This window comes from Ochotona curzoniae, unplaced genomic scaffold, assembly GCF_017591425.1.
Source record: "Ochotona curzoniae isolate NIBS_2020 unplaced genomic scaffold, NIBS_Ocur_1.0 contig_3255, whole genome shotgun sequence".
Taxonomy (NCBI): Eukaryota; Metazoa; Chordata; class Mammalia; order Lagomorpha; family Ochotonidae; genus Ochotona; species Ochotona curzoniae.
The window spans coordinates 5,583,267-5,605,101 of NW_024465777.1; the positions used below are offsets into that span (position 1 = coordinate 5,583,267).

General features: G+C 54.8%; 1 protein-coding gene across 2 annotated transcripts; it reads left to right on the plus strand.

The window, feature by feature from the left end:
- The first annotated feature begins 11,011 nt into the window (after positions 1-11,011).
- On the plus strand, positions 11,012-21,228 carry THEMIS2 (thymocyte selection associated family member 2). 2 transcript variants are annotated; one of them, XM_040979684.1, is made up of 7 exons: positions 11,102-11,369; positions 13,042-13,182; positions 13,297-13,381; positions 14,453-14,863; positions 17,286-18,370; positions 19,611-19,755; positions 19,975-21,228. In XM_040979684.1, exons 2-7 carry the CDS (start codon positions 13,066-13,068, stop codon positions 20,037-20,039), a joined length of 1,908 nt encoding a protein of 635 aa, XP_040835618.1. In that variant the 5' UTR covers positions 11,102-11,369; positions 13,042-13,065; the 3' UTR covers positions 20,040-21,228. The 2 variants fall into 2 exon arrangements, with proteins under 2 accessions (XP_040835617.1, XP_040835618.1); XM_040979683.1 differs by lacking the exon at positions 13,297-13,381 and having other exon boundaries at positions 11,012-11,188.
- Positions 21,229-21,835: the final 607 nt, after the last annotated feature.

Here is a 21,835-nt window from a genome sequence, read left to right on the forward strand (position 1 = left end):
AGCTCTCCCGCCTCTCGCGTCAGCACAGTGGCTGAAAACACAGCCTCCTGTCCCAGGGGTAGTGATGACTGTCGGGCTTGAGGCCTGGCTCCAGCACCACAGGATCTCTCAGACCTGGGACAGGACTGCACAATCAGAGAAGGGCAATGCCACCATTGGCAGGGCTGCAGCCATGCCTGGCGCAGGCTCGTCATGGTGGTCTGCACTGTGTCTCCTTGAGGGACACAGGCCCGAGCTGACACAAGGATGAGTACTCTATCGCTTTACTCCTGCCCACTCCCCAGCAAGCCTAGGCCCCTAGGCACACATTGGCTCCTCTCACATCTGCCACCAATCCTGCTGGGTTCACTGAAAGAGGCCAGCGGTCTGGATGTGGCCTAGGAGTGCCTCGTCCTTTCCCAGGCACACCTGGTGACCACAGCTGGATTGCCTTTCAGCATGTAAATACAGCTTCCTGAAGCTCCCAGCCAACTTTCTCCAGGGGAGTGACGAAGTCACAGACCTGACTGGCCATTACATCTGCTGCTAGCAGCTAGGCCATGGGTGGAAGAGAACAGTGCCCAGCCAGAAACGGCTTTGCAACCAACTGGGTCCAACTCCCCCAGTACCTTGGTGCCTAGTGGGCCCACACCCCTCCCCTGTGTGATGGGAGTGGGACTGTCACACGCAGCAGCATGGTGTCGGTAACATTTGGGAGTCCCACAACTCCCGTTGTTGAGTCCTGGAAGCCGAGAGGCGCCTGCCTGGACGTGTAAGGTCTGCAGCCTGGGCACCCGACTCTCCCCTCAGATGCCCACTGGGCCTGCCAGGGATCTGTCCTTCACAAAGCTCTGCCGCCAGCTCTCCACTGCTGTACCGAGAGGGGGCCCTGTGAGGCCACCCCCAGCAACTACGCTGTGAAGCCAGGACGCCAGCTGCAATCACAATTCCTTTCTTTCTTTCTTTCTTTTCTTTCTTTCTTTCTTTCTTTCTTTCTTTCTTTCTTTCTTTCTTTCTTTCTTTCTTTCTTTCTTTCTTTCTTTCTTTCTTTCTTTCTTTCTTTCTCTTTCTGGCTTTCTGGCTTTCTTTTAAGATTTTCTTATTCAGTACAAACTCAGATATATAGACAGAAGGAGAAACAGGGAGGAAGATGATTCACTCCCCAACTGACCACAATGGCCGGTGCTGCACTGAATCTGAAGCCAGGAGCCAGGAGCCTCCTCCAGGTCTCCCATATGGGTGTTGGATCCCAAGGCTTTGGGCCGTTCTAGACTGCTTTCCCAGGCTACAAGCAGGGAGCTGGATGGGAAGCGGGGCAGTCGGAATTAGAACTGGCACCATATGGGATCCTGGTGCATTCAAGGCAAGGACTTTAGCTACTGGGCTACCACACTGGGCCCAGTTTTTAAATTTATTTTATTTTTATTGGGAAGTCAGATTTACAGAGAGGAGAAAGACAGAGAGGATGATCTTCTGCCTGATGATTCACTCTCCAAGTGGCCGCAATGGCCTGAGCTGAGCTTATCCGAAGCCAGGAGCCAGGAGCTTCCTCCAGGTCTCCCACATGGATGCAGAGTCCCAAGGCCTTAGGCCGTCCTCAACTGCTTTCCCAGGCCACTAGCAGGGAGCTGGATGGGAAATGGAGCTGCCGGGATTAGAACTAGCACCCTTATGGGAAAACAAGGCGCGTGTAAAGCAAGGACTTTAGCTGCTAAGCCACCATGCTGAGCCCATCTTTGTTGCTTTTCCAAGCCATTAGCTGGTATCTGAATCAGAAATGGAACAGGTGGAACTAGAATTGGGGCCCATGTGGAATGCCAGCATTCCAGAAAGAGAATTAGTGTGCTACGCCACCGTGTTGGTCTTGTCAACACAGAAATCTTAGAGCAAGAGGAAGAGAGGGGAGGAACACACAGAGGATGCAAGGGGCCCTGGCCCAGCGGAGGAAGCAGGGGGCACTCACCCGCTTGTGGTTTGTGTCCCCCACGGTAGCAGGGGGCCAGGTCACCCTTCAGAGAGAGCCATCTCATTTAGTCCTGCTGTTAAACAGCACTCGTCCTTGCCTCCGCTTCACAGGACAGAAGCTGAGGCTTGGACAAGGCATGAGGTCACACACAGCAAGGTAGCCAGGCTCTCAGGCTGCACTGCTGGGCTCCCAAGACTGGCTGGGAAAGATGGTGCTCCTGCCCAGCCTGGTGCCCTGCTCAGTCCCCGGCTCCGCCACGCCTTAGCTGAATGACCTCGAGCAAGTTCCTTAACCTCTTGGAGCTCAGCACCCTCCATGCACCAGCAGGAGCTGGGACGTGGGAGACACACTTTTGACACAGGCACAGGGGTGCACAGTGAAGGTTACCATGGAACAGGGCTGCCTGTACCTCCCAGCACCTCCTCCTTCCGCAGTGCCAGCCCCTGACTTTCTAGCTTAGGAAGAAGCTTGGGAAAGGAACTGTGAGGGCATAAATTGGGGAACAGAAACGCCACGGTTTCCAGGCACCTCCACCCCCGGGGGTAACAGGCTACCTCTTGTCTGTTTTCTGTTTTCTAGATTTTCCATGACCTGGTTTGAGGTCTTTGATGTGAACAGTTCTGACTAAGTGAGGGGGTCCTGACCAGAAGTGCTCCCTCCCGGCAGGTGGTGGGCCCCAGGGGTGGGCGGATGCATGCGCGTGGGGGGCAGAAGCTGAGCCTCAGGGTCCCACCCTGTGATGTGGAGTGCCCATAGGGCACCTTGACAGCCCAGCAGGTGAGACCCGGGCTCTGAAGCATAGGGCTGGGTGGCAGCTGTGGAGGGACAAATCCCTGGTAGGGATGATAGGCTAGGAGCAAAGGCCAAACAGGAAGTAGAACTATTGACCTTGGGGCTGGGGAAGTGGGCATGCAGGCAAAAGGCCCTGTGGTCTCAGTGGAGCCTGCAGCCTCCCCCTCGCTAGAGAACATCAGGGAATGGCCCGCCCAGGCACTTACAGCAACCCCGGGTGGGCACCTAGCCAGCAGCCATCAACTACTTTTAGCACAGGTTTGGTAGGAAGTCTCTTTTGCGGGTGGCACAATAGCCTTGCCTTGCATGTGCCAGGATCTCACATGGGCGCTGGTTTGTATCCTGGCTACTCCACTTCCCATCCAGCTTCCTGCTTGTGGTCTAGGGAAGTAGTAGAGGACGGCCCAAAGCCTTAGGACCCTGTACCTGTGTGGAAGACCTGGAAGAAGCTCCTGGCTCTTGGCTTTTGATCAACTTAGCAATGGCTGTTGCAGCCACTTGGGGAGTGAACCTGCAGATAGAAGATTTTTCTCTCTGTCCTCTCTATATATCTGCCTTTCCAGTTTAAAACATCCGATTATCAGATGCCTCAGCAATTCCACTTCTGGGAAGGTCCCCAAAGGAACGGCAAATGGGGTCTCAAGAGAGACACTGATACACTGATACTTCTTGGGAATGGGTGCAGCAAGTGGGATGCGCAGGCCTCAGTGGCGGGAACCTGGAGGCTGCTGCGCTCTGAGAAGCCGGCCAGGCAGAAATGGCACAGCTCAGCTCAGATGAGAAACTCCAGGAGCCGAGCTCATAGAAGCTGAGAACACAAGGCTGAGCCCGAGAGGGAGAATAGGTCTTATGTAAGAGTTCCAGTTGTGAAAGTTGATGGTGCCCAGAGATGTATTGCACAACGGCAAAGATATCCTCTCTTTGTCACAAAAGAAGCATAACAGGATATTCCTCCACCTGTGGTGCTGACATCCCATTTGAGTACCGTGTGGGAGACTTGGGTGGAGTTCCAGTCTCCTGGTAGCCCCAACCATCCCAGGTATTTGGGGAGTGACCCACTAGATGGAAGGTCTCTCTCTGTCATTCTGCCTTTCAAATCTACATAGAGAAAGAAAGACAGAGAGAAAGATCTTCCATCTGCGTGTTCACTCCCCCAGTGGCCTCAACAGCCAGAGCTGAGCTGATGCAAAGCCAGGAGCCAGGAGCTTCTTTTAGGTCCCCCACATGGGTACAGGATCCCAAGGCCTTGGCCCGTCCTCCACTGCTTTCCCAGGCTACAAGCAGGGAGCTGGATGGGAAGCAGGACAGCCGGGACATGACTTGGTGCCCATATGGAATCCTGGTGCACGCAAGGTGAGGATTTAGCCACTGAGTCATCACATTGGACTTACTCTGCCTTTCAAATAAATGAAATTTATTTGGGACAATCTGAGGAGCAAAAGAAACAAGGAGGCATTAGACTGTGCATCAGGTTGGAGCTGTGACGCCTGAAGGATGGAGGAGGCGGGGCACAGAAGCCCCACGACCCCACGATGCAGCACATGAGCCCAAAGTGAGCAAAAGCAGAAGGCTGGGGAGAAGACAGAGACGGGGCTGCAGGTGACCCCAAAAAGGAACAGAAAGCACTAAACTCAGATGAGAGCGAGGGTGCAGACAATGACTGGCAGCCCAGGCGTGAAGGCGTGAAGGGTTCATCATTACTGAGACTTGCAAGTGGCCGGTACGTAGCCCGGATCTGCATGGGTCCAAAGAACTTTCCAGAGAGAATGATAAGAAATTATGATGTGGAAAGCAAATGAACCTTACCTGAAAATGCGTTTAGCTGGGAAGACAGAGCAAGGCTGGCTGACCTTGTCCAACTGGAAGTATCGGGAAGCAGCAGAGGAGGTGGCAAGCAACCAAGGGGAGGCGAGGACAGCAAGAGATGATACAGTGACCTGGTCAGGAAAAGGAGTGCAGCTGCTGTCCCTGAACAAGTAAGCACAGCCTGTGCAAGGACACGCTGGGAGGTGGGCCATACTGCCCCTGTCGGCTGCCTGGCACCATTGCAGTGCCTGCCCCCTCCCACCACAACCTGGGGCTCCCTCTCCATTTTGGTCCAGGAATGGAGGAGTGACTAGCTGTTATTTTAGGGATGGAAGGATACAGGACAGCATCTCATTTGTAACCATCTGAATGCCTTTTTTTTTTTTTTAAAGATTTATTTATTTAAAAAAAAAGTTTATTTATTTTTATAGCAAAGACAGATTTACAAAGAGAAACAGAGAGAAAGCTCTTCTGTCTGCTGGTTCACACTCCAAGTGACTGCAACAGCCAGAGCTGAGCTGAACCAAAGCCAAGAGCCAGGATCTGGGTCTCCTACTCAGGTGCAGGGTCCCAAGGCTTGGGGAAGTCCTCTAGTGCTTTCCCAGGCCACAAGCAGGGAGCAGGAAGAGAAATGGAGCAGTTGGGATACAAGCTGATGTCCATATGGGATGCTGGCACTTGCAAGTGGAAGATTAGCTATCTGAGCCATTGTGCTGGCCGCTTGAATGCTTTTGCTGGTTTTAGAAATGCGAACCCTTGGGGGAGGGTGGTGCCAGGGCAGTGGGGTGAGAAGAGCTTCCCTTCATCTGGTAGGTACATCTTAGTGGGCAGTTGTGCCAGAGGTAGCTGCTGACACCGGATGACCAGCCCTGGGTGCTTGCTCAGAGGTGCTGTGGTCCGGAAGTCTGGGCCCCCAGGTTCCTGAAAGTCATGGTTATTTCTGGCTAGTCCCCTTAATCAAGACCCCCTCCTCTCTGCCTTTCTCTGCCCCACTCCCCCCAACCTAGCCAGGGTCTGGGCCCATTTTTAAACCTACCCAGCAATCATTTCAAGAAACTTCCTTTGATTGTGCAGCACCCAGGCAAGACATGCTCCACACAGTCAACTTGTATATTTGGTAGGTTAAGCTTGATATTACAGCGAAAAAAAGATTGTAAGTCTAAGTGTAAAATCCTCAGGACTGACATGAGGTGCAACGGGTTAAGCCACCATCTGCGACACTAGCACCCTATTTTGGATGGCCAGTCCTGGATGCTCCACTTCCCATCCAGCTCCCTGCTAATGCTCCTGTGAAACAGCAGAGGGTGGCCCAAGAGCTTGGGCCCCTGCATCCATCTGGGAGTCCTGGATGATGCTCCTGGCATTAGCCTGGCCAGACCTGGCTGTTGCAGGCACTTGAGGAGTGAACTAGAAGATGAAGATCTGTCCATCTTCCTTTCAACTAATGAAATTAAAGGGGAAAAAAATCACCGGTGTCCATACGGGTATAAATCACACACTGGCAGGCAGTAAGGCTTCCTTCCAGAGAAGCTGCGGGGAATGACCCGGATGCTCCAGGAAGAATTTGGTCCCTGCAAAGAGTGGGACTGCAAAGAGTCCCTGCATGATGGGACTGCATTCCCAAAGAACAGAGAATGGGAAGGGGGAAGAGTAGTCTTCCCCGAGAAGAAACCTGGACACGCCAGCCCCAGCTCAGGGATCAAGATTAATGTCAGCTGCCCCGTCAGAGCACAGAGCCCAGACAAGCGGTGCTGTGGACCCTGGGCAGATGGGAGGTGAATGGAGCACCACTGGAAGATCAGCTGTGGACATGGGGGCTGTGCAGGGAAAGGGATTCGGGGATGTGTGGGAGGGCGGGCGCTGAAGGAGTACATTGCAGATGAGGAATGACTTCTGGGTGATTTTCATAGAACACGCTACTGCAATTGCAGGTAAAGGGGGTGCTGAAGCCAAGTGGTTTTTGGGAGGTGGGAGCCGGAGGACATGTCTGGGTCAGACAGGATACCTGCCCACGTGGAAGACCTGGACAGGGCTAGTTTGCATTGATCACAGCCCACTGGTGCGTATGAAGGCTAGGGCTGAGGGTCCTGCCTGGCAGGACTAGGCCACAGTACCTGCCAGTGAATGTCAGGGCAGAGAGTGGGCCATATCAGGTGGGGTCATGGCACTAACTGGCACACAAGAGAACCATGTCTGGGAGCAGATTCTGTGGGGGAATTTGTGGGCTCACCTCTGTGGGACTGCAATACCAGCTGGTTCACTCGAGGGTTCAGGGTGTTGATGGGCCAAGCTAAGTACTACCATGGAAATCAGCAACACTCATGGTTGCTGGGGTTGAGAGTAAGCAGGGTTGGTCCAGGATGAAGCATCTGCAGACACACTCATGAATTAGGTGTGGGGAGGGCCAGGATGCCACATCCACCACTCACACAGGCCGGGACTAGGTATGTGTGGGGGTGAACTATGCTGGTCAGGGGCCTAGCACTGACTGACAAGCATGAGATCTGAGTCTAGGAGTGCATCTAGTGGAGGAACTTGGTGAACTCCCCTATTAGGCTGTAGTTCCCAATAGTGAGCACAAGAGTTGGGGCTGGATGTTGACCAGACCAGGCGGGTCTGCTCCACTTGTTGGCAAGGTGTATGGGCTAACTGAGCAGTGGGGGATGGGGAAGGGTGGACCAGGCAAGGTCAGGCCAAGTTGTAGCACATACTGCTATGTGTAAGAGCCAGGATGGGATGTTGATCATACTGGGACAGCCTGCTGTACTTGCCTGTTTGCATGAGAGCTGGGGATAGGGGCAAGCTGGGTAAGGCTAGGCTGCAGCACCCATCAGCAAGAGTTGGGCTTGGGGGCAGATCAGGTCAGGGTAGGCTGCAGCATCCTATGGCAAGGGTCAAGATAGGGGACAGTCCATGCCAAGCTGGGCTGGAGCAAATACTGGCATGTGCAAGATCTGTGGCTGAGAGAGGGCCAAGTCGGGAAGTGAAGGGGATTCCCCCACTGAGCTGCAGTTTCCACTGGTGAGTGTGAGACACAGAGTGAGCGTAGAACAGGCTGGGTTGAGTCATGGCACCTCCCGAACTACACAAGAGCCGAGTCTTGGGGTGGGCCAGGGAGGGCTGGGCTGTAACATCCAAGTGTAAGAGCTGGAATGGGTGTGGGCTGGGCAGGCAAGGCCATAGTTTTTGCTAGGACAGGAGGTAGGCTAATCAGGCTGGGCCCAGGACTCACCAGTGTGCACAAGATCTGCCACTAGGAGGTGACCTGATAGAAGGGCTTGGGGAACTCTCCGTCAGAACACAGTCCCCTGCAGGTGAGCGCAGAATCAAGACTGGGAGCACTGGGTTAATATCAGGCTGTTCCCCATCGTTGGGTACTGGGGAACAGAAATAGGAAGAAGAAATAGAAAGTTTGGAAACAATTGATCACACCCACTTCTCCCTAACTCTAGATCCTTCCCAGCCTGATCAACTATGTAAACATTATCTAAAATAATAATAACAATAATAGAAGTTTTTAAAAAAGACTGGGTGCAGCCTAGGCCAGGTTTTAGCACCCACAGGCATTCATACGGGTCAGGTCTGGAGATAGCTAGGCCAGGTCAATTCATAGCACCCAGTGGCAGATGTGAGAACCAGGACAAGCTGCTGGACAGGCCGGGTTGAACCACAATAGCTACTAGTTCATATTAGTAGGGACAGTCCAGGCTGGGCTAGGCTGTAGCACCCACCAGCATGAGCTGGAACTAGGGTCAAGCCTAGCAGAGCCAGGCTGCAGGCAAGACAGGCCATATCAGACTGGGCCATAGCACCCACCAGCACATACAAGATCCCAGGCCCGACGGTGAGTCTGGTAGGGGACTGTAGGGCCCCCTATGCTGGGTTACCACTCCCACTGGTAACCATGAGAGCTGAGACTTGGGGCAGACCAGGCTGGGCCAGGCTACAAAACCTGTTGGCCCACGTATAAGCTAGGTTTTGGGGAGAGCTGGGCTGCAACAACCATTGGCCTGCGTATGAGCTGGGTTTGGGGTGGAGGCAAGCCAGGCCAGGCCACTGCATCTGCTAGTGCATGCGAAAACCAGAATAAGTGCAGACTGGTCTGGCTTTGCCACAGTATCAGCTAGGAAACGCTGGGGCTAGGTGCAAGCTGAGTCAGGCAGGACCTCTGCACCACCTGAAAAGTGCAAGATCCAGGACTGGGACTGGGTTAACAGGGAAACTGTGGGCACTCCTCTGCTGGGATGCAGCTCCTACTGGTGCGTGTGAGAACCAGGGATGGGCATAGGACTGCTTCTGGGCAAGGCAGCAGTGTCCGATGTCATATGTGTGGACTGGATAGTGGGTGGGTCGGGCTGAGCTGGGCTGCAGTACCCATGGCTGTGTTTGAGAGCCAGAGAGATGTGGGATGGACTAGACCAGTCTGCTGCACTTACTGGCATGCACAGGAACCAGGGCCAAGTGCAGGCCTGATCGGGGTTATTAGGGGGTCACCTTCACTGGGCTGCAGTTCCCATTGGTGTATGTGAAGGCTGAGTGCGTGGTGGGCATGGTTAGGCTAGGCCATAGGATCTCTTTTTGTTTGCATGTGAAATGGGGCTGGGCTCAGAGCTAACTGGACAACTGTAACCACCAGTGTGTGAGTAGTCTGATGTGGGTGAGAGACTGAGGTAGACCCTACACTGGCTGGCACATACAGGTGAGGTTTCATGGAGAACCTCCCAACTGGACCACTAGACTCAAAACTCCAACCAACGGAAAGTAACAGGATTTGTTGTCTGACCTTGGAATGAATGCATTGGGATTGGACCCCCTCTGTTGCTGATGTCTGTGCAGTGGACAGTATGCCCAGTTGCACACAAAGGACATGACAGCCAGCTCATCCAGGCCAGCAGAGGATGTTGAGTACCATGGCAGATGATGGAGGGCAGAACAGATTGGACAACTCCCCTGACAAAGCTTTGACAGCAAGTATCTGGCTGAGTGGAGACTGTAAGATGGTCTATGTCGGTCAACGGACCTTGCAGCAATGAAACCAATGGTGTCTCAAAACTTTAGAACCACTTAAGTAGTACCCTCAGAACATTCTTCATATTGGGGATCCTAGGATGATATCAAGTGGACAATCTTATCTACAGGTACTGATGTGGTTTGTCTGCTGGGAGCGGCCCCTACTTTCCCTTCCCCTACAGATACAGATGCAGGAGAAAAATAATTGAAGGCATTAGTCTCACCCACTTTCCCCATGCCTTGACCCTCTCCACCCTCATGGGCATAAATCCTTCTCAACTATATAAAATAATAATAATAATAATAATCAAAATCCTGGGGGCCCTGGCATGGTGGCCTAGCGGCTAAAGTCCTCACCTTGACTGAGTCAGGATCCCATATAGGCACCAGTTCTAATCCCAGCAGCTCCGCTTCCCATTCAGTTCCCAGCTATTGAGGATGGCCCAAAGTCTTGGGACCCTGCACCTGCGTGGGAAACCCAGAAGAGGCCCCTGGCTCCTGGCTTTGGGTAGGCTTAGCTTTGACTACATGGGGAGTGAGTCAGCAAATGGAGAATCTTTTTCTCTGTCTCTACCTCTCTGCAAATCTTCCTAATAAAAATAAAATAAATCTTTAAAAATTAAAAAATTTAAAAACTGAAAAAAAAAAGGTTAGCGTCATCAGTGAGGGTACCTGGGCATGGTACATGCTCCTGGCAAGGGCCGTGCAGCCTGAAAAGAGGCTCCTGGGACACCTGCTGTCAAGGTTGCATTGTGGCACAGCGGGTTAGCCCACAGCTAGAGCACTGACATAGTCCTGGTTAGTGTCCTGGTTGCTCTACTTCTGATCCAGCGCGTGCAGAAGGCAGCAGAAGACAACTAGAGTGTTGGGGCCCTCACCCCGATGTGGGAGACCCAGAGGAAGCTCCAGGCTCCTGGCCTTGCCCTGGCCTAGCCACGGCCATTGCAGCCATTTGAATGGAAGTGAATGGAAGATTCTACCCCCTGCCCACCCACCCTTTTTTTCCTCTTATTGTATAACTTTGCCTTTCAAATAAATGAATTATAAAAGTGAAATAAGCCCATGGGATTGTATCATAAAATAAAATAGAATAAGATCTTCTAGCGTGCGGGACAATCTACAGGTTTGACTTACTCCACGGCCCTCTCCCTTCTACTTTTGGCAGATGATACAACACCCTGGTCCTGTTAAATGCAAATGTTAAGAGGATCTGAAACTGGAGAAGTCATATGTGGTGAGTTTTTATTTCTGTAAGTTAGAAGCGGGGGCGAAAAAAAACAAACCCAGGCAAAATAACAGGAATGCGTTAGCCATAGCATATTCGGGTGCTGGGGAAAGGGTACCTTCTGTGGCCCATTGGTGGGTCCGCAGCGCCTCCGACCCAGGGCAGGGCGGGCAGGGCTCTGTGGGCGGAGCCTCGGTGGGGGGACTCTGTGGGTGCGGTGTGGGCGGGACGCCGGGGTGCCTGGGTGCCGGCGGGCGGAGGCGCCACGGGCCGCTCAGTTCACGGGTCCAGCGAGCCGTGTCGCGTCGCGCGGACCATGGAGCCGGTGCCGCTGCAGGACTTCGCGCGCTTCCTGGACCCCGCCTCCCTCCCGCGCGTGCTGCGGATCTACTCGGGGGTCTATTTCGAGGGTGAGTGCAGGGCAGGACCCCTCCGACCGCCGGCTGTCTCTAGGTGGGGGAAAGGTCAGAGAGAATTGGGAACCCCAGGTTCTAATTCCGACTCAGTTCCTGCACTGATTGGGTGAACCCTCGGCTTCCGTGTCATTGGGGACCCCTCTGAGCTGCCCTGCACGGTGGTGCTGTCAGAGAGGTAAGGCAAAGCAGGTGGGAGGTGAGAGAACCAGGTGACAGCACAGGCTCCACCAATAGAGCAAGGAGGCCTGGAAAGAGGCGCTCATGATCATTGGGATCCTGACCTGGCACCAGTCCCCCCTGCCTCCGCGTGTGGTCTACACTGCTTGCCTACAGTTCTCCTGCTTTGGCCTTCTGGGTCATCCCATCAGTTCCTAAGTCCTGGACTTCAGTGAGAGGCCTTGCAGGAAGCCTCCAGCTCTCTGTTCCTGGCCCAGCCTGCAGGGCAGCAGGCCTGGTAGCAGGGTGAGGGTTGCTAGAAGAGAGAGGCTTACGAGCAGAGGGAGAGAGAGCAGGGCAAGGTGGGGAAAGAGGGGAGGGAGGGGAGAGGAAGTGGAAACTGCTGAGTGGGTTGGATAGGGGACCAGAGACCATATAGGGTGCAGTTCCTTACAGAGCAAACTAAGATACAAATGCCCCCTCCCCATCCTATTCCACCCTAGCTTCCAGCAAAACTGAGGTTCCCAGTTGGGCCTAAACCAAGGCTGGGGTGCAAAAGGGACCCCTGGAGGCCATGGGCTCCCAGTGGGGAGCTTGCTTGGCCTGGGTTTGAATTCGGCCTCTACCCCTGCGGGCCTGGGGCTCTCCTCCAGCCCAGGACCCAAGCCACATCTCTGGTGTCATGTTCAGACCTCTTCATTCTGCAGGACCTGGGGCTGTGATCAGAGCAGAGTGTGACAGGTGCAAGAGGGGTGCAGCTGGCCACACTGCTGGGATAGGCAGGACACTCGGAGCGGGGGTTGCCTGGGGTTATCGTCTGCGGTGACCTGCTCAACCCCTCTGGAGCTCCGGTGTCATAATGTAAAGGGAGAAAGAGAGCGATCTCCACCTGCTGGTTCATTCCCAGAAGGTACCGAGAACTACCTGGCGCATCCTAAAGGAATGACAGGTGCCATTGTCGCGCATTGAAGCAAGTGGAGCGACCAGAACCAAGAGGCAGGGCCGAGCTTCGCCCCCTGTGCTTTTTCCTGTAGGGACCTGTGATGTTCTCACAGGGCACCCTGTGTTCCTATGGGAACATGTGATAGTCTCATGGAGACTCATGACGCTCTCATGGGTCCCCAGGGCTGGTGGGAAAGGCCCTACCAGGGCTGCCCAGTGAGCATAAGGTCCAGGTCCCGGCCCCTGTAGGTCCCTGTCCCCTGATGTGCATCTTCTCTGTTCCCGTTCCTCTACCCCACACCCCATGGCTTGTGCACTTCATACTGGAATGTGGGGCTGCTGAAGTGGCAGTGGCACCAGGACCTTGCCCCCTGGGCCTCGCCCTGCCCATTCCCCTTCACTCTGCTGGCCTGCCCAGAGCCTGGCGCCAGAGCTGTCGAGGGGTGCTGCGGTTTCCTGAGTCTGTATCATACCCTACAGTGATCCAGGGTGCCCCAGCTTGCCTGCCAGCCTCCTCCATGGAGGAGGCACAGGGGTGAGGGGAAGTCTGGTGCAGCCCAGCATGGGGCGTCTAACACCAAGAGCGTAATGGAGTTGCTATGAGCTAGGCAGGGCAGGATCTGGCAGGCGTTCCTGGCAGGGGGGACCATGCGTCAAGGCCAAGCAGAGCAGAGCCAGTGAGACCCAAGGTCTGGGCCACCAGCACTTGGTCTTTGCTGACCAGGAAAACTGAGGCAAGGTCTCTGCAGGCTCCATCTACGAGATTTCCGGGAATGAGTGTTGCCTGTCCACGGGGGACTTGGTCAAGGTCACGCACATCCACCTGCAGAAGGTTGTCTGCGAGAACCTGGGGACTGGTCAGACCTTGGAGCTGGACCCCAACTTCCAGGGTAAGGTGGGCACCACTGCCTCCCAGCCCTCTCCTGCCCTGCAGGACTCACACACAAGCCGGGTCTCCCTGCTGGGGTCTCCCTGCTGGTTTCTTTGACCCAGCTTGTGTCTAGGTGCCTGTCTCTGCTCACACGATCACTCAGCAGACACATAGGGCAGTCAGGAGTGCCGGGCCACATGTGGAGGTCTCAGGGGGAGGCATGTACCATGGCAGGAGGTGGGGAGGAGTGTGCAGGGGGACAGTGAGAAGAGGGTAGCTACAGAAGCAGGAGCAAACTTTTATTGAAAAGGCAGATTTCCAGAGAGAAGGAGAGACAAAGCTGGTTTACACCCCAAATGGCCACAATGGCTGGAGCAGAGCTGGTCTGAAGTCAGGAGCCAGGAGCTTCTTCCAGATCTCCCACGTGGGTGCAGGGTCTCAAGGTTTTAGGTCATCCTTTATTGCTTTCCCAGGCCACAAGCAGGGAGTTGGATGGGAAGTGGAGCAGCCAGGATATTTCATATAGGATGTCTGTGCCTTCAGGTGGAGGATTAGCCAATTGAGCCATCACACTGCTCCCCATCCCTCAAGCTACCCCTTTTTTAGTCCCATTCAGACTGGGATAGTCCTCAGCCTTTCTTTGGATGTTGCCATTGATGACAAGCCCGGAACAGTCTGCTCCAAATCATCTCTCAGATCTACTTTGCGTGATGTTTAGATCAGATTGAAGTTGTGGGTTTGGGGACAGGAAACTTGCGACCGGAAGTGGGACAGTTAGGTCAGTCCGGTGCTGGGACAAGATTGCATAGGGCTTGGAGAGGTGGCTGCTGGGAGGGCAGAGAGGATGGCTGGATGAGGGGTGGCCAGAGGGCACTTTTCCCAGTGGCTCCAGGGACTCTGGTTTGGGAGAAAGGTGTAGTGGTGTTGCTATGGGGTGGGGGGAGGGGGCAATAGCAGGCCTTGCACATGGACTTGGAGCTATGGAGGAGGGAAAGGGGAGGGTTGGTGGGCTGGCATTGGGAGGGGCCGGGAGGTGGGGGAAGCATGGGCATCTCAGTGTGTCTGTTGGGGACGTGTCCACTCTGTCCCTGATGCTGTCCCTCTGTGGGTGCCCTCCCCATCTGCCGCAGTCACATTTAGCCCTGCCATCCTATGTCCTCGTGCAGGTGCACCCAAATGTGTGTCCTTGGGGTGTGCCAGATGGGTTATATGCAGGCCTGGCTAGGGCTTGGACCTGGCAGAGGCCTGCCCCCCTTCTAACACATGTCTCCTCTGTACCCTCCCTGCAGGCCACTTTAGCCCCCTCACCAACCATCAGAGCTACAGGACCCTGGGGGAGCTGGTCTCTGCCACCACTCAGAGCCCCACACAGCTGCCCATCTTCTTCATGTCAACCCACAGCATCCTTGTGGATGCCAGGGTGGTACCCGAGGACCAGCCCCTCCTCCTGGAGGCTGTGGACACGCACCTTGGGATGCGCTGCGCACGCTGTGTGCTGGACACCGAGTCACAGCGGGTGGTCATGCACCTGCCCCTGACCCTGAAAGGGCCCTTCTGGCAATGGGAGCCCGGTGCCCCCCGAAGCCTGCTTGAGGCCCTACAGGACCCAGCACTGCAGGACCTCATCTTCACCTGCCCTACCTTACCCTGGAGCTCTCTGGTCCTGAAACCCCTTTACGAACTGCAAGCCATCATGCACAGTGAGTTGCCCACACAGGTGGGTGGGGCTGCTGGGGAGGGCCAAGGAGTTCCCCTAACCAGTGGTCCTTCCCTATCCCTGGCCCCTCACTAGCCTTGGGATTACGGTGCACTCCGTGTGTGCAACAGGGCAGTGTCAAGTTGCCCACATGCATGGGGTGTGTGCTATAAGGAGAGGTATGGAGATGGGACACATCTGGGTGGCTTCACAGCATTAGGCAAAGCTGGGTCCTGGCAGAGAGCCACAAGAAGACATCCGACCAGCTGCCTGGGCGAGACCGCCTCTCCCGACTCGGGACCAACAGGATTGGTTCTGAAGGGCCCCTGTCTTTTGAGAGACCACAGGCCCCTGTCAGAGAGGTCCCAGGTGTTCCTGTTTTCTTGGGATGTTGGTCAGGGCAGGCTGGAGGTGGTGGGCAGAGCAGAAACTGAAGCAGAAACTGGATGGAAGCAGAATGGAGGCTGGAGCCTTCTCTGGCGCATGGAGTTTGGGGATCAGCTCCCTGGTGGTCACCCAAAGAGCCAGCAGAGCCAGCAGGGTCTGCCCCACTTTCTCTACTCTTTCAGTTGCTTTTTACTATGGGAAAATTCAAGCAAGTATAAAAGTGAGAGGATGGGCACGATTTTAACCTAATGGTTAAGACACTTGCATCCCACATCGATGCATCTTGGTTCAACTCCTGATTTCAATTCTTTTTTTTTTTTTAAGTCAATTCACTGATTTTTAAATTAATGTAAAAAAGCAAACGGGAGAGGGGAGACATTTTCCATCACTGGTCCCAAAAGCCAGGGCTGGAGTAGGCCAAAGTAACCCCACCCTGGTCTCCTGTGTGGGTGCAGGGGCCCTTGTCCTCAAACCATCTTTCACTGATTCTCCAGGTGTATTAGTGGGAAGCAGTACTGGAAGCCTACAGATGGGCACTCCATTCTAGCACTCTGCGTTGAGTGTGAGCATCCCAAGAAATGGCTGAATATGCTGGACCACAGCACCTACCCTGCTCCAGCTGCTGCTTCCTACTGATGCACACACAGGCGGCAGCAACGGATGACTCAGGTCTCTGAGTCCCTGCCACCTGCATGGCATTCCTGGCTCCCAGCTTCCACGCAGCCAATGCTGCTGTGAATAGTCGGCAGTGGAGAGGCAAGGGAGAGTCATGTCTCTCTGTGTCTCCATCACACCTAGAGAGTTCAGAGCAAGCCCAGGTATCATATAGAGTTTGAAACTAAGTACTCCAATCTGAATCTTTCTATGAAAGATTTATTGTTTTTAAGGGTCCCACGGTTTTGGGCCGTCCTCTACTGCTTTAAGCAGGGAGTTGGATGGGAAGTAGAGCAGCTGGGACATGAACTGGCATCCATATGAGATCCTGGCACTTGAAGAAGGAAAGATTAACCAGTTGAGCCATTGTGCCAGGGCCCTATTATTATTACTTTTTAAGATTTATTTATTTATGTTGCAAAGTCAGATATATAGAGAGGAGGAGAGACAGGGGAAGTTCTTCCGCCCGATGACTCACTCCCCAAGTGACCACAATGGCCGGTGCTGAGTCGATCCAAAGCCGGGAGGCAGGAACTTTTTCTGGGTCTCCCACACAGGTGCAAGATCCCAAGGCTTTGGGCCGTCCTCGACTGCTCTCCCAGGCCACAGGCAGGGAGCTGGATGGGAAGTGGAGCTGCCGGGATTAGAACCAGTGCCCACATGGGATCCTGGCAAGTCCAAGGCAAGGATTTAACCTACTAGGTCACAGTGCCAGTCCCGGGCCCTATTATTTTTTTCTGGATTTTAATTATGTCTTGTTTTTTTTAAAGACATTCCCTGAAATAGGCACATGTGACGGCATCATTCTGACCTAGGAGCATTCAGTGGAGGAGGAGTATCAGGGTTGATAAGGCCAGACCAGCTCAGAGAGGTGGACACCATGATCATGCATCCTTTTGCCCTCTGTTTCATAATGATGCTTTTCAATGTACTTGAGAGGGACAGAGAGAGAAACAGAGAGAGCTCTCACCCACTGGCTCACTTCCCCAAATGCCCACAACTGGGCCATGGCAAAGCTAGGAGCCCCATACTCCATCCTGGTCTCCCACAAGGATGGCAGGGACCTAGCTGTTTGTGCTGTTGCCTGCTGACTCCTAGGGTATGTGTTTGCAGGGAGCTGGAATCGAGAGCATAGTTAGGCCTGGAACCCAGAAAGTTCCATGTAGAATGCAGGCACCCCGAGCAGTAGCTCAAATGTGTGCCAAATGCCCACCTCAACAGTTGTATGGAAGGAGGTTGAAGAACAAGAATGGCCAGGAATCCACCTTGATGGGCAGGGGGCGGTAGGAACAGAAGGTTGCAGCCAGAGGTCAGCAGGCGCTGGTTGTGCTCTTGGCTTCGGGGTGGCCTACTGGGTGCCCGGAGCTGACCCCTGCTTTCCACAGTGCGCAGGACCATCGTCAAGATCCCCTCCAGCCTGGAGGTGGAGGTGCAGGACGTCACCACCTCCTCCCAGCACATCCACTTTATCAAGCCACTGCTGCTGAGCGAGGTCCTGGCCCAGGGGGGTCCCTTCCCAATGTCTGCAGAGATCCTGGAAGCTCCCGAGGGACCTTCCATCTTCCTCAGCCCATGGGTGGGCTCCTTGCGGAAAGGCCAGAAGCTTTGCATCCATGGCCTGGCCAGTCCCACCTGGTGGGTCCTGGCCTCAAGCAGGGGTCACAAGGTGCCCCGGCATTTCCTGCTCTCGGGGGCCTACCAGGGCAAGCTGCGGCGCCGGCCCCGTGACTTCCCCACTGCCTATGACCTCCTGGGCGCTGTGCAGCCGGGCCAGCCATTCCGGGTGGTGGTGACCAAGGACTGTGAGGCCGGAACAGCCGACGATCCTGAGTCCTGCTCGCTGGCTGTGGGGGACCGGCTGGAGGTGCTGGGGACTGGCCAGGTCCATGGGTACCAAGGCAGGGACCAGGATGTCTTAGTGTGTCAACGGCTGAATGAACAGGCTGAGGAGGAAGAGGAGGAAGAGGCTGGAGAGAACGAAGAGGAGGAAGAGGCCCAAGAGCGGCTGCTGCTTCCCCTCTATCTGGCGGGCAGCTTTGTGGAGGAGCTGAACGACAGCCGGCGCTACCGATTGGCTGATCTGATGACTCAATTCCTGTTGCCCTGTGAGGTCAAGGTGGTGGCCAAGGATGTCAGCCAGTCTGCAGATCCCCTGGCTTCCTTCCGGGGCCTGCGGCTGGAGGAGAAGGTCACGGAACCCTTCTTGGTCGTGAGCCTGGGCTCTGAGCCCGAGGTGAGCTTTGCCATCCCACCCCGGTGGCTGGATTTCACTGTGGTGGAGTCTGAGCAGGGGCTGGGCCAGCCAGCAGCAGTGCCCCCTGTGATCACGGTGGAAGAGCTGACCGATGCCTTCTACTATCGCCTGCGAAAGTTGCCAGCCTGTGCCAACCAAGCACCTCCTCCCAGGCCCCCCAAAAGCAAGGGGCTCAGAAAGCAGCTGAAGCAAAGCAGCGAGAAGGGCGACAGTGAGGTATGGATGTGGTCCAGGTGGAGGGCTGCCGTCACTGCCTGCTTTGTCCGCCATGTCTGTCTGTCCGTCTGTCCCGGCTCTCACACCAGAACCTGCCATTTGTAAATATGCACACGCTGAGTGCCACCCTTATCCAGACATTGAAATCCTGTAGTTGGCATGATCGCCTGTGTCTTACCACTGAGAGCCCAGACATGAGGTGACTTGCCCTGAGGCCTGAACTGGAGCACACCAGTTCCTGGTGCCCTGCCTCTGCCCTGCCCCCACTTTATGCTACACCCAGTTTCCACTGGAGCTGACCCAGCAGCCTCTGTGGCCTCTCCTGTTCTCACGTCTGTTGCAGAATTCAGTGGCTCCCCTTGCCAGGGTGTGGTGCCACCTCATTAGCTGACCTTGATCTGGCCTTAAAGGACCGTTTCCCTCTTCCCGCCTGCAGTCCTGTTCCCACCATGGGGACACAGGGAAGGTCCCTATCTCAGGCTCTGGTGATGATGGGCTCAGGCTGCCCCGGCCTTACTCTCCACCCTGGGCTGTATTGTTGCATGTCACATGTTGTATGGTATGTGTCACGTTTCCCTGGCTACAGCAAGCACCTGCTGAGCTGAAGAGGTGGAGTCAGCGGGTGAGTTGGCATTCAGTCCACATGCCCAGTGGCTGTGCGCACTGCTCCTGCCCTGACCATACGTCTCCTCAGTGGCCAGCTGGAGGCAAGGTCTCCGTGGCTGGCGGCTCACTCCAGCTCAGACCCCTCCTGCGCACTGTTCTGCCTCACCAGTGGGCAACCAACAATATTGCAGAGGTGCGACAGTTTGCCTGCAGAGCAGGGTAGTGGCAGGCCATGCCAGGGGACTGTGCCCAGCTTGTGCCTCTGGGTGAACAGTGAACGCCGACTTGCTGAATATCTATAGTCTGTTGTTTGGGAACTTGGGGATACCTGGGTTGGAGGCGGCATGTGGGGTATAGCTCGTTGGTGACATCCAGCGCTGAACTCAAGCTTTCCTGGGGTGTCTCTGCTTCCCAACAGAGGGGCATTGCAGGGAGACCCCAGCTCCAGCCTGCACCCCACCTGCCCCTCTCCCCCTGCTCTGTAGCTGTGCTTGCAGTAGCCACAGCATTGAGGGGAGGGGTTCCTGAGCTGGGGTGCAGAGGCAGCCTGGCAGCCTGGTATGTGTGTTGGCCTTGCATGTGGAGTGCCCTGTCACTCCTGGGGCCAGCTGATCCCCTTGTTTCTTCCGCTCAGCCTTCCCAAAGCTTTGTCCAGCCGCAGCTTCCTCTGCTGCCCAAATCCAGGGCCAACACCTTGTTGGTGTCCAGCTGTAATGATTACAGCCAGATTTCTACCCACCGGAAGGGCAAGTCTGCCACCCTGCCAAGCCAGGCCACAGGTGAGCCCCCTGTCCTGGATTCCCCCACCAGGGCAGACCCTTCTCGATCTCCATTGGCTGGGTGGGCCCTGCATGGGTAGGCCCAGGTGGAGGGATCTCCCCCGTGGGCTTGAGGGCCCTGACACACCATCCAACAGGACAGGTGCCACCCAGTCCCTTCTGTGTTGAAACCCAAGAGAGGAAGGAATTTGCGCAAGACTGTGCTCCTTGTGGTCCTAGACTCTCTTGCAGATGACCAGCATGATTATGAAGAAATACTCGAGCAATTCCAGAAGACCATCTAGATGCGGGAGAGTCCTGGACGTGAGCCAGCCCCTCCAAGCCTCTGGAGGACCTCGCCGGGAGGGTGTGTGTCCAGGTTCAGGACGCCTGGCTCCCACTGCTGAGTGGCTCCAAGTTCTGTTCTGACTCCTGCTTCCTGCTAATGCACACCCTGGGAGGCAGCAGTGATGACTCTAGTCGGGTCCCTGCCACCCACACCAGAGACCTGGCTTTGGGTCCTTGGGGAGAGGACCGGCCACAGGAGCTCCCTCCGTGTCTGAGAAGAGAGAGTAGCCTTGGGCAGTGCCTCCTAGAAATGAGGCTGCTGCCAGGGCTCGGTTTTGTGGGTGTGACTTGAAACGGAATGGACGCTACACCTGCTTCCTGTGCATTTTGAATTTGTTTCTTGGCCTTTTGACTGAGATGGAGCTTGGATTCCCATTCAGAGACACAGCACCTTGCACTGGACTCATTGCTAACCCAGGGCTTCAATATGCAGAGGGGCCAACTGTGTTCTGTACAATTATGTGCCCCTACCAGTTGTCCTATTGTGCAGAAGACTCCAAAACACCACCAGCCTTGGGGATGGCAGCCAAGTGCCACCTTTGGGCAAAGGCAGACCTCATTGCATCCAGAATCTTCTTCACACCTGCCATCCCTACCAGCTTTCAGCCAGTTCCTGCCCTCCTCACCTCTGTGGCACCTGGCACCTCACCTGGTATTTGGTCAACAGGGGCTGCAGGAGTGAATCTTGAAATCTTGCCCTCCCAAAGCTGGTGGTGAGGTTGGGGGAACCAAGTTAAGGAGACCTGGGGCTACGGGAAAGTGGCAGGCGCCATCAGGTGGGGCTACGATGACGGTCACAGCTTTAAGTGACCATCTGAGATCATCTCATTCTAGTACCACGGAATAAACATGCCATTTGAGCTCTGTCAGAGTAACAGCTCTGTGCTGCATCCAAAATTCCCAATTTCTAAGGTAGGCAATGCCTGATTGAAAGGTTAGGACACAGGCCGATGGTCAAGGTTGAAGCAAAAGAACCCATAAGCCTGGGCTGGGGTCTCAGGTCAGCTGTGCAGCTGTGAACTCTGGGCCAAGTACTTTTACCTCTGTAAGCTTCTTGACCTGCAAATAGAAAAGTTACCTACCTCACAGAACTGTCTCAAGGATCATAATGTAAGAATTTAGTGAACAGTAAGCATGCAAGTTTTGGAACAACCAAGACCACATGGCGGTCATGAGGCTGTGCCTGTCTCTTAGCCCCCTTGGCCGGGCTTTGGCCCAACATCCCACACTGGAGGAGTTGGGTTTGATGTCCAGCTCCACGGGTGAGGGTTGTCGCTGTGGATTAACCTGCTCTGTAGGAAACACATATTCCATGTTGGGGTACCGGTTCAAATCTTGGCTACTCTGCTTCTGATCCAGCCAGCTGCTAATGCACCCCTCAGAGGTAGCAGGTTCAAGTGCTTGGGAGACCAGCTGGAGTTCTGGACTAGCTTTGGCCTGGCCCAACCCTGGCTGTTGTGGGCATCTGGGAAGCAAACCAGAAGAGATCTCTCTCTCTCTGCATCCCAAAAAAATAAATGAGCATTAACATTTTTCTGGCTCCTGGTTTTGGTATTCATCTAGCCCTGGCCACCAGGGGTATCTGGAGAGGAAGTCAGCAGATGGGAGTTTTTTGTCTCAAAATTTAGAAATGTCTTAGATTGAGTGTGCTGGTGGCGTAAGGTAGACAAGAAACACAAACCCGGGTCCAGGCAGATAGTTTCCATGCTCCATCGGGGCCTGGTTGCTGGGGCAAGGTGAAAGGCTGCCATTT